The 12,230-nt window shown below is 31.0% G+C and overlaps 1 protein-coding gene across 1 annotated transcript in view; it reads left to right on the top strand.

Moving 5' to 3' along the window:
* The first annotated feature begins 900 nt into the window (after positions 1 to 900).
* The window catches only part of LOC106467524 (nucleolysin TIAR-like), a 148,473-nt gene continuing 137,143 nt past the window's right edge, over positions 901 to 12,230 (top strand). The window contains exons 1-3 of the mRNA XM_013927888.2: positions 901 to 980; positions 1,061 to 1,092; positions 1,414 to 1,510. Of these exons, the coding sequence (XP_013783342.2) occupies positions 969 to 980; positions 1,061 to 1,092; positions 1,414 to 1,510 (141 nt within the window). The 5' untranslated portion in view covers positions 901 to 968. The remainder of the gene's footprint in view (positions 981 to 1,060; positions 1,093 to 1,413; positions 1,511 to 12,230) is intronic.

Here is a 12,230-nt window from a genome sequence, read left to right on the forward strand (position 1 = left end):
AGTACAAAAGGACATCGATGAAGTAGAGAAGTATAATGACCACAATATCAAAGAGGTGAAAGGTACAGAAGGGTTATAACAACAAGATAAATGAAGTACAAAATAAATTACAAAGAGAAATCAATAAGGAACGCAAATAAAAGAACGCACGACGATTTATTCAATAATCAGTGCCGTTTATGTAATAAATGCTTGAATAGAGACAACTAAGAAGTTGTCTTTTTCGATTTTGCTTTACTTATAATCTTCAATCCACTAATAGAAATTGTATATAAACTTTACATCAGCCATAGAACAGTTTATTGTTGGTTATCTGATTCTATCTGTTACCAATCTATCTGATAATAATGCTTGGAGACCGCTTGAATGGGTAATGACGAAAAACTTTAATATAAGGTTAAGATAACAGCAAATGTACAACGTTTCAACAAGGATTTGTCATCATCACTAAGTATTTTCTAGAAAATATCACACTACAATTCATCGAAAATTTTGCAGTTTTAGAAATGGCATTAGTAAACTGATATCCGCCTGGTAGACAAAAATTGCTGCTTCAGTTAATATCCTTATGATGTCGAATTTCGTATGGCAGAGCGATTAAAACAATAGCACGGATCCAAAGATTATTCATATATAATGTTTTTATTCAAAGCTACATATGAATATTTGTGAATGTAATCCATTAAGATCATTTTTCAGTCGTCCAAAAAATTTTCACGAATGGTTTGGTTGTTGTTAAGCACATAGCTACACAATGAGCTATCAAGGCTCTGCCCATCACGGGTATCGAAAGCCGATTTTTTAACGTTGTAAATCTGCAGAATTACCGCTTTCACGAATGAATTACGTATATTTTACAATTCGATTTTACAAATAATTACGAATTTTGGCGGGAGAGGAATCGAATCTTCTAGAGGTCTCTGTAATACGCTTGAGCTCTAACGTGGGTTGTGTGTACAGACGCCATCATGTCAAATAAGGTATATCAGTAGAATAATTAATTTTCTGGATTAGATTATTGTTTAAAGGTAGATTTGAAAAATATCCCTCTCTTTTACAGGATCAGTGGAATGAAAGCCAGCCTCGTACTCTGTAAGTATACTTACATTTTGTGTGAATTAAATTTATGTTCCCTATCTTACCGGTTTGTGCTCGCTTACTTAGTAGTCTCGCTTAAGTTTTGTTCATTTCCTGTCTGCCAATGTCGAAAATACCGTTAACAGCAAGGGTACCCAACTGATTAAACAATGCATTTTAATCTTTATAAGTAAGAAAAGTATATTTAATTAAATATACTTATTACCAAGTTAATTTTTAGTTTCGCTCAAACTAAGTTGGTGGCTTTTTCTGATCGGAAGTTAATATTAATGTTCCGTTTGACGTATAACGTGTCGCTTTATTTTCAAAACGCAGCTATGTGGGTAACCTGAATCCAGCTGTGACGGAAGAATTGATCTTAGCTCTGTTTGGACAAATTGGACCAGTTAAGGGATGCAAGATTATTCAGGAGGTTAGACTTGTTTATTAATAAGAAAAAGTTCAAAACAAAACCTTATCTAGTAGTACTAGTAAGTGTAGCCTGGCTTAGCACATTAAGTAGCATTAGCAACACTGTGATAGCGATGTATTACTATTTATATAATTTAATCAACTTGTAGCAAAAGTCAAGATACGATTGCATAAAAAAATATATTCACCATTAAATTTAAATTTGTTTTTATTGAAAATTTGCTAAAAGGTTATTTAATTTCAAACTATCAGTTAAAAATTTGAATATTTCCAAATTTTAGGGTTCATGAAATTGGCAGATATTGGCCTCATACATGAAATTTTCTCAGTCTTGACTAATCTTCAAGTTGGACAACATTTATCACAATTAATTACATAAGAAATTGTACATTTATTACAAAAAAGATAAAAGGTTAATACCAGTATAAAAATACAGGAAACACAATGTAGGCTACTATTAATGAACTTGTCCAGACAATGATGATCAGAGGATTTTGAGAATTCTGTTTAGGTAGACATTAATGTTATGAGTAGAAAATCTATATGCAACGTTCAAATTGGTTATAAGTTAGTAATAATAGCTTTTAAACTTGTAAATAAATTATGAAGTAAATTGCCCTAGCCAGATAATAAAACATTAAATTACCAAAAACAAAGTTAAAAATACTAAGAAGAATATACACGAGACCACAATATTATACAACTTATTAGATATGTTGAAACCAAGGCTGATGGAATCAATAAATGGCCATTATTAATAAAATAAATGTAAAAAAAGAGTAAAGAAAATTTCAACTGCTCTATATCTGCTATATCCAGTACTGAAGAGGCCTTTTACCCTATACCAACATTCTTCAGGCTGGTTGGGATACAATAGATATAGTAGTAGTTGAGATATTATTTTTATTGGCAAATTGCTTGGCAACAAATGTTGCTCCCCCCTGTTGGGTCATTGGTAAGTTTATGAGATTAAAGTGTTGAAATTTGGGATTTGATTCTCCTTGGTGGACAGAGCACAGATAACTAACCCACTGTCTAACTTTTCATGACAAAATAGATGAACAAACAATTGAATTGGATTAAGTTGGTGAAGCATAGTATTTTATTTATGTCACAACACATCAGAACTTGGGTAAGAGTGTTTTTGAACACTGTATTATTAATTGATTTTAACACCATATATTATGAATTATTATTTTATTGAATTAACCTTCTCATTATTCAGAAGAATTGGTAAACCATCAAACCAGTCTTCTTCATCCTTGAGCATGCCAAGAACCAGTTTTAACTGTAAAAAGACTACACTGATAGCTAAAGTATTTTTATGTCCAAAATACAACCATGTAGCAGTATTGCAAAAAATTACATTTACGAAGATGAAAAAAAATCTATAAATTACAATATAAAACAAATTAAATAAAATCGTACAATAAACATCAAGATTCTTGATCTCTGATTAAAATATAAGTTAAAGGTTTGAAGTGTTGAAACTTAAGTTGATGATGATTGACTTTAAGATATTATGTAAATTTGTAGAAGATATGGTTAGAAAATTTTCTAAAATTTACAGATTTATATGTAAAATCACTTTACCAGTTTCTTGTCTTTTAATGCACAAACATTCATTATATGTTATTTTAACTCTACTTGATAGTTTTCAGCTGTATGATTTCCTCTAGTATTTTTTTTATAATAATATGAAATTGTATTTGAACTTTTATCATATTTCATCTGCATACCAACACTCAAATTTATTTGAGACAGAAGTAAAATACACGAATACTTTTCTTTTTAAATAATGTCAGAAGAGCTTAAGTACAGATACAACAGTCAACATAAGTTTATATGATTTTTCAGGTTTGAAGATACATTTAACTTCTTACCTCACACTTAAGCTTTTTAGAATTTTGAAAGAATTTAGTGTTTTCTATTTGTACAGACAATACATTTCTTTTATTAACATTTATTGTCTTCATATTAAGAACCTACAAATATACATATTGGTATTGAAATGTGACAGTTAATTAAAGATTTACGTAAAAAATTAATGTAGGAAATATGAAAATAGCCAGAAATTTTGGTCTTGAAATCCAATGTACAAATACAGAATTTTTCAAGAACTTATGCACACATAGGGAAAGACCTTAAAAAATTAATTAATGAATGAAACTTAAGATTCTTAATTTGTTTAGGATGATATTATTATATAAGATAATTAATTTTGTAATAGAATCATTTTAAATGTGTGTTTTCTTTATACTCTCTATACAAAAATTAGAATTGTACACGTGGTCTTGATTTGTGTGAAAATTTCAGTTTCTGATTCTTTGTGTTATTAATATAGTGGTCGTTTGGAAACATAGTTCTTAGAAAATTTTATATTTTTTTGTGACTATTTAAAGAAAAAAAAACAAGTGCATTTATACATTTGCCATGTTGTTGATGGACAAGTGGATAGTAGAAAAATAACATTTTGTGAGCTTATCTATATTCAGGGCAGAATGGGATACTGGGAAAAACTACTGGTGGGCTAGCGTTTCATTGAAAAAATTGTGAAATACTTTTAAATGCTATTTAAATCAGAATGAATAGACTGCCCAATTTTCCATTCATGGCTGATGAGCAGTAAACGTGTAATTAAATTACTCTTTTAAAATTCTTTTTGTTTGAACCACATTTAAATCATGTAATTTTCTGATCATATAGATCTATAATTTACTAAGTTGGGTAATAAATGTTGGACTGTAAATGAACAGTTTTGCACAATGCATTTTTGTTTAATTTGAGAGCTATTTGAATAGTATTAATACACGTTATAGGCTATTTTTCAGGAATCCATCTTTCCTAACCTCATTGCAGGGCCAGTATAAAAAAAAATTCTTAATTTCTAGATACCTAACTTATTTACTGAACTTTCCTTGTACTTATGCCTATTAGTTTAACTTGAGCAAAACATATTTACCATAAATTACAAGCTTAACAGAAATCAGTTATTTCTTCCAGGTTGCAGTAGTTCCATTTTGAAATAATATTAGAAAATAAAATTTCATCACCTTCACTGTAAATATTTTAATGCAATAAAATTGAAAACCCAGCATTACCTTTTGATACAAATAATGTTGGAAAGTTATGTGATGTGTAATACTTAAATTGAATCTCATTTTGAGTAATAAAACATCTCGGCAATACAGTTAGTTATTGGTTATCTGTGGGTGCATTATTTGATTTGAGGTTTGACTGCTGCAACCTGGGGAATTCCACAAACTGTTATATTTCAGTATAGCTTTGAACTGCTTCCGCTACAGTTCTTATTAATTTTGTTCGCTGTTCATTTCATTCTTTTATTTTTTATTTTATCATTTTTTAGTGTCATCATGTGTATGTTGACTATTAAGAACAAAAGGTCAAAACCTGAATGAATCATATTGACAATGCAGTAAAAACTATATTATTGAAAAGAGTGAATAAGGTTTGACAGTGAAATCTATTGCAGCTGCATTCTGCAATTTGAGAAAAAGCATGTAATACCAAAAAATCAAGACTAAATTATTATAGTAAAGCTTATCACATTGTATATTATGTATAGCTTTTAGTATGTATTATTTAAAAATCCATATCTCAGTTTTTTTAGTTTTCTTTAGAAATACTTGCTTATATGTAAGTTTTTCATGTGTTTTGTAATATCCATATTTTTGTGTTATCTGTTCTCCTCACTTCCCCAGATAATGGAGAGTCAACTGTACTAATAATAATTGTAATATATTATTTTTACTAGCTCAGTCCAATAAAAATGTGTAAAATAACACGTACCATGTGAAGTACATCTTGTTAGTTGTTGACAAAGGTTTCTTCTTGTTAAGAATCAGTATTTCTGATTCAATATGACATTATTGCTATAAACCGTTGTTTGTTTGGAAATGATCAGAACACAAAGCAAGCATCTCTTTTTTGAAAACTCTAAACAAAGTTCATCCTTTTCTGTCAAGTATATATATATATATATTGTCAGTTATTGTTCATTATTAAATGTTGTAATCCCATTGTTTTTAATATTTATATCTGATTTTTAGGAAATGGGTATTCTAAGATAATTTTAAAGTAGTTTTATCATATTTAATCAAATTAACTTTAGGTCCATTTAATCCTTTAGATGCACCAGTTGCCATATAGCGACCACTTAATGTGATTTGAATTTCCTGTTAGAAATACAATTTGAGTGCACAAAGCCTAATCTGCACAGATGACGATCTCAGCCACCAATTTGTATCCAACATAGCTAACTTACTCTTGAAACATTGATATTTCCAGTTGGAAAATGTTTAATTTTTATGAGAAAACAGTCTCAAAATGGCATCAAATCATTCCATTGTTTTCACACTTGAAGAGACAATTGAACTTGTATAAGCTGACAGTGATTCTGGCTCTGAGCTTTAATTATCTAATGATTTTGAGTGTGGTATGACTGTAAGAAAGCATGCACCTAAAGGGTTAAGTACATCAAAATAAACACCACATTGGCTATACAAAGTGGATCTTAAAGTAGCTTTACTGCAGTTCATCAATCTAGCCTGTGATCTATGTCATATGTGTGAAGTCTTTAAACTAACCATTGTGAACCTGCTTTTATATAGACATCTGGAAAAGTTTCTAGAATATTTACCATTAACTCTACAAAATTTAATGCAGCTTAATAAGCCCCCCCAGTGGCTTAGTGGTAAGTCTAAATGCTTACAGTACTAAAATATGTGTTTTGGTACACATGGTGAGCATAGTACAGATAGCCTATTGTGTAGCTTTGTGATTAAAACAAATGAAGTAGCTTTACAGAAAGTATCGGAAAGTTGTAATAACCTCATAACTTGCAGCTCAATAAACACTACCAAAAATGAAGTAGCTTAATAAAAATTATTGGAAAGTTGTAACAACATCGTAACTTGCAGCTCAATAAACAATAACAAAAATGAAGTAGCTTAATAAAAATTATCGGAAAGTTGTAACAACATCGTACGTTGCAGCTCAAGATGTTGTTACAACTTTCCAATAATTTTTATTAAGCTACTTCATTTTTGTTAGTGTTTATTGGGCTGCAAGTTACGAGGTTGTTACAACTTTCCAATAATTTTATTAAGCTACTTCATTTTTGTTAGTGTTTATTGAGCTGCAAGTTACGAGGTTATTACAACTTTCCAATAATTTCTATTAAGCTACTTCATTTTTGTTAGTGTTTAATAACTTGCAGCCCAATAAACACTAACAAAAATGAAGTAGCTTAATAAAAATTATTGGAAAGTTGTAATAACCTCGTAACTTGCAGCCCCATAAATGCTAACAAAAATGAAGTAGCTTAATAAAATTATCGGAAAGTTGTAATAACCTCGTAGCTTGCAGCCCAATAAACACTAACAAAAATGAAGTAGCTTAATAAAATTATCGGAAAGTTGTAACAACCTCGTAACTTGCAGCCCAATAAACACTAACAAAAATTCTTTCCAATATGAATTTTCTTATCAACCTTGTACCTTGTTAAAATTTCACAGCTCACATAGAGCTTCTACAGTTTTGAATTGCACAACTGTCACTGTAAAGAAGTTGTAACAGCCATTTGGTATGATACAAGTAAACTATTAGTTTCAAACTTATTAATTGACTTATTATAGCCCAATTAGTTTTATTTGCATCCTTTCTTTTTGGCCCTTAATGACCATATATAACTGGAACACAATTGTAGTTAAGGTTTAAGATTTATAAGTTATTTTGGTGATGTCTTTGTATTTTCTTTCAACTGAAAATGTTGGATTGTGTTTGGTTCTTATATTAAGATGTATCATGGAGATGTGTGTATATTTTGTTTAGGTGTTGTTGTGTTTATCAAGCACTACAAATTTGTTACGTTTTTTTTTTGACAATTTAAGAAGTTATTCATTTTGTTTAAGTGTTTGAAGTACTTGATGTTCTTCAATTGAAAGGTCATTGGTGGCCTTCTATAATATCTAGCTTCTAATAAGACATTTTAGTTTAGTTTTTAAAACATAGTATAATCATGTATATGTTTGTAGTTTGATTTTCAACCTGATGTTTCATTAATTGAATTTTCTAGAGAAATTTTAAAAATTCCTATGAATCACACATATCTGTTGTATTATATTTCTGTAGCATCTCAACCATCATCTTTTATCATTAATCCTTTGTAACAGTCAACTTAAGTATTTTACTGCATCTCTAAAAACATCATCAACCAGTTATGGCAGTAAACTTGAGTACTTTACTGGATCTTTTCAAAATGTCCTCAACCATTTCTGGCAGTTAGCTTAAGTACTTTATTACATCTCTTAAAAACATCATCAACCAATTACGGAAGTTAGATTGAGTACGTTATTGTATCTCTAAAAACATTGTTGACCAATTATGGCAGTAAGCTTGACTACTTTTTTACATCTCTAAAACTATCATCAACTTGTTATGGCAGTTAGGCCTAGAAAATAAAATGCTTTGTTTCTGGTTGCCCAACTGACCCCATGTAAAAATGGGTGACCCTAAAGTTTTTTCAGTGTTTTCCCTCTAAAAAAGTAATTTCTTGACTGACATTACTGAGAAATGATCTTCAATTAATTATTTTAGTTTTGATAAATTATTGCACCAATCTGCTACCATATTGTGCAAGGTGAAGGTCATAAGAAAGAAACCATGTCTCTGATTCATTAGTTGGTCTGGTGTGTCAATGCTCTCGGGCAGTTGTAGCTGAGCTTCCATACTGGCAATGTCAAACATCATAGCAGCTAGAATATTGGCTGTCGTCTTTAACAAATGCCAACATGTTTTCCTAAAAAAAAAAAGACTGTTTCACAGCTTACTGGAACAGTCAAAGACTTGTTTGAGTCATACCATCCTAAACTTGATTCAAAAGATTATAAGCAGACATCAACACATGTTGATTAGGGCAAAGTTTCAATGGACATTCGGGTTAGACCAATTAGTTGGCATTTTCGGTGTCAAATCAATTGAATTTCCCTGTAGGCCTAAACCAAAATGCCCTGTGTAAAGTACCAGTAGAGCAAAGGATAGTGGCAAAATCGAATCAGATCAATATTCCACATACCTACTCTATTTTTGAGGACTTAAAAAAAAAAGGTAAAAATAGAAACACCTGCCTATCTGCCCTTTTTTTTTCAGGAAACAAAGCACTTTTTTCTAGGCCTCAGCTTTAGAACATTACTGCATCTGTTAAAAGCATCATCAAAAGGTTATGACAGTGAGCTTCAGTACTTTACTGAATCTCTAAAAAACATCATCAACCAATTATGGCAGTAAGCTTGAATACTTTACTGCATCTTTTAAAAACATTGTCAACAAATTATGGCAGTAAGCCTGAGTACTTTACTGCATCTTTTAAAAACATCATCAACCAATTATGGCAGTCAGCTTGAGTACTTTCTGCATCTCTAAGAACTTCATCAACCATTTCTGGCAGTCACTTGAATACTTTACTGCATCTCTAAGAACTTCATCAACCATTTCTGGCAGTCACTTGAATACTTTACTGCATCTCTTAAAACATCATAAACCAATTATGATAATAAACTTGAATACTTTATTACATCTTTAAAAACATCATCAACCCTTTATGTAGTCAGCATTAAGTAGTTATTTGAATCACAACACCATATTAATGGCTAAAAGTACCTGAAATGAAATTATCCCAACAACTTGTAAGAAAAACCTAGAGGAGGGTCATAAATCTCTTTCAACATTGTTTAACTTATTGTTTTGTTGTAGTTTACAACATCCAACTTTGAAGAACTTAAAGAGTGGGTTTGTGTATATTCGCAAGTATCATTACCTTCTTATATAATTTGTTTTTTATTTCATTTTTCACAAAGTTTCTATCGGCTTTTTAGTTCACTTCGTATACAACGATCGAAGTTCGTGTTCTGTTCTTTTCACCATTGTTTAAAAGCTTGTTTTCTGCCCTTTTTATCGTCAAATGCCAATAGATGGCGACCTGTGTACGTTTTAGTCTACGATAAAGATTCTTTGTCTTATAATCTTAAATGAAAAAATCTCGGTTGTTACATATATTCATATGGAGATATAATTTTAGATGTAAGAATGATCATGGGGTAAACATTTAGAACTGTATCAGTACTATTGTCATTCGTTATTATTTGATATGCGCTGACGTTATGCTTATCTATGACAAGGCCTAGTTATTAAAGCGAACACTCCCCTTTCTTGTATTTGCAATTAGATGCTGCTTAATATACGATAATGTTTTAACTGATGTATTCATATGTTTATATATTAGACTAGTGTGTCTATAACAGTGATCTATACAAACTGAAAATTTAGTTGTATGTTATTACAGACCTACTAAGCGAGCGGCTGAATTTCAAAATAACTTTTTCAACTTGTCCAACTTTTTACTAGCTCTTGTTTCGCATCTGTCTTGTAATGGATGAGAGGTATTGCAATTCGGACAGTTATTGAGTTATATACCCTTGTTGATAGTAATTATTAACTAATTAAATTCTTTTAGAAGGTAACCGGAAATCGATTAGGCACAATAGCCTAGCGCTTCTATAATTATAGAATTATCCTAACTGCTTCGGCACTGGTTTGATAAACTGGTGTTAATCAAACATACGAGTATAAATATTTTAATAATATTATTATTTCATAGGTTTCTAAGAACAAGCCTTTTATATACTACATGCTTCGTTGTTAGCTGTCTGACTGTAGATCTGAGGGACCAAGGTTCGCTGTTGCAAAATCGCCCTCCGCACTTTGGAGCTGTGGATGGTGTACAATAGTAATAGTGGAGTTATTAGTTCAAAAATAAAGACGGCTAGCACAGATAGATAGAATTTTAGAACAGAAAGTCACAAATACAAGTATACTTCGTCCAGTACTGTAGACAGGAAGTCACAAGTACAAGTATATTTCGTCCAGTACTGTAGACAGGAAGTCACAAGTACAACATATATTCACTACCCCTGATAGAAAACTGGTTACAAGTGTATTATCCATTAAGATCACATTTTAGGAATTGACGATTTTTTTTCACAGTTAGTAAACTAAGAAATTAAATGGCCTTTTTGCTTAGTTTTTTTTAGCATTAGTTCTAACAATTTGAAATAAAAACGGATATAACCCAATTCTTATTATTTAAGTTTAGAGGTTATATTCTACAACGCCAGAGCTCGATGTAGCGAGAAGTGTGTGCGGAATTTTCCTTCGTATGTGGGTTAGAGTGTGCTAGAAAACGCACTTTCGAATATGAAAACTGATGTTATATGGAATTCTTAGATGCTGTATAAAGTGCGTCAGTGCGTGCGTAAGAACTACATGATTTTTTATTTTTCACATAGACATGGGCCAAATACTTTATTTAGATAAATACATAAATATGATTGCGACCATTTTATTTATCTTACTTATCTGCTTCAGGTATATAGTTGGAGTGAGTTTTTAGGTTAATACTGCGGTATTCAGGTACAATGATATCTGACAGATAAGTATAAACTGTAGTGCGGAGAATAAATTCAAAGTGGAGAATAAAAGAAAGAAACCCACAAACACAAATAACGTATCTTTACTCGCAATAGTTGTGTATTTTACATACTAGATAGCTTAAACTGTTGTCTCGTATGGCTGCAAGGGTGAGAGGTTTTTCTTTATTTTTACATCTGCGCAGTTCAAAGTCAGAGCCAAGACTAGGCGAGTTTGATTTCCTGCCCAAATTCAGACAAAACGTTAAAAATGCCCCGCAAACGTCATCGACTATTACAAATAACATTTATAACAGAGTGAAACGCGTACTTCATATGGATTTTTCCAAGTGTCTGAACCACACGTTGTGGAGGGATCGCAGGGGAAGGGGGTAAGACACAGAGCGAAAGTGATATGCGTTTCTTTTCAAGCTTTACCATAGAAATAGGATAAATACACGTTTATGACCTTTCCACATTCAGTTAACAAGAATATATATATGACTCTAGGTATATTTTGAACTACTTGTTAAGGAGTGAAAGTTCATGACTATTTATGCAAGATAATAGCAATTCATCTGTGTATCTGTTTTTTTCACATCTATTATTTAATTTTATTTCAAAACACATTTCTTACTAAGAAAGTGTAATTAGTACTTATTTATTATTACATTACAATAAATATTATTGCCAGTCATATACCATTACATTACAATAAATGTTATTGCCAACAATGATGTTAGTAGGCCTAACACAAAAAAGTATCAGGTTCCTATATGTCTTGCACGTTGATTTAGTTTAACACAAGTATTGGCTTCTAGTAACAAGCATGAGAAAAATTTGGGGGATAATGGACAAGATAATATTTCTGGTAAAGGACAGGATCTGTCATTAGTCTTGTAATTACAGATTTGTTTTCTTATATACTCTTCTCTAGTGATGAGGTCCACATATTGTGTCATATAGAATAATTTTGTTTTATTTACCTGTTACAACATTCTGTGATAAGAACTGACAAAATTTGTGTGAAACCACTCTTATTCAATGTGAAATATATAGGGATCCCTAGAAATTACTATTTTTCATGTTAATAAAAGAAAATAATATTGGAAATGGAAATATTATTTACTTTTGTAGATGTTTGTTATGGATTTCATGCAAAGCTACACAAGGACTATCTGCACTAGCCATTCCTAATTTAGCAGTGTAAGACTAGAGGGAAGGCAGCTAGTCATC

Source organism: Limulus polyphemus, unplaced genomic scaffold (genome assembly GCF_000517525.1).
Source record: "Limulus polyphemus unplaced genomic scaffold, Limulus_polyphemus-2.1.2 Scaffold2646, whole genome shotgun sequence".
Taxonomy (NCBI): domain Eukaryota; kingdom Metazoa; phylum Arthropoda; class Merostomata; order Xiphosura; family Limulidae; genus Limulus; species Limulus polyphemus.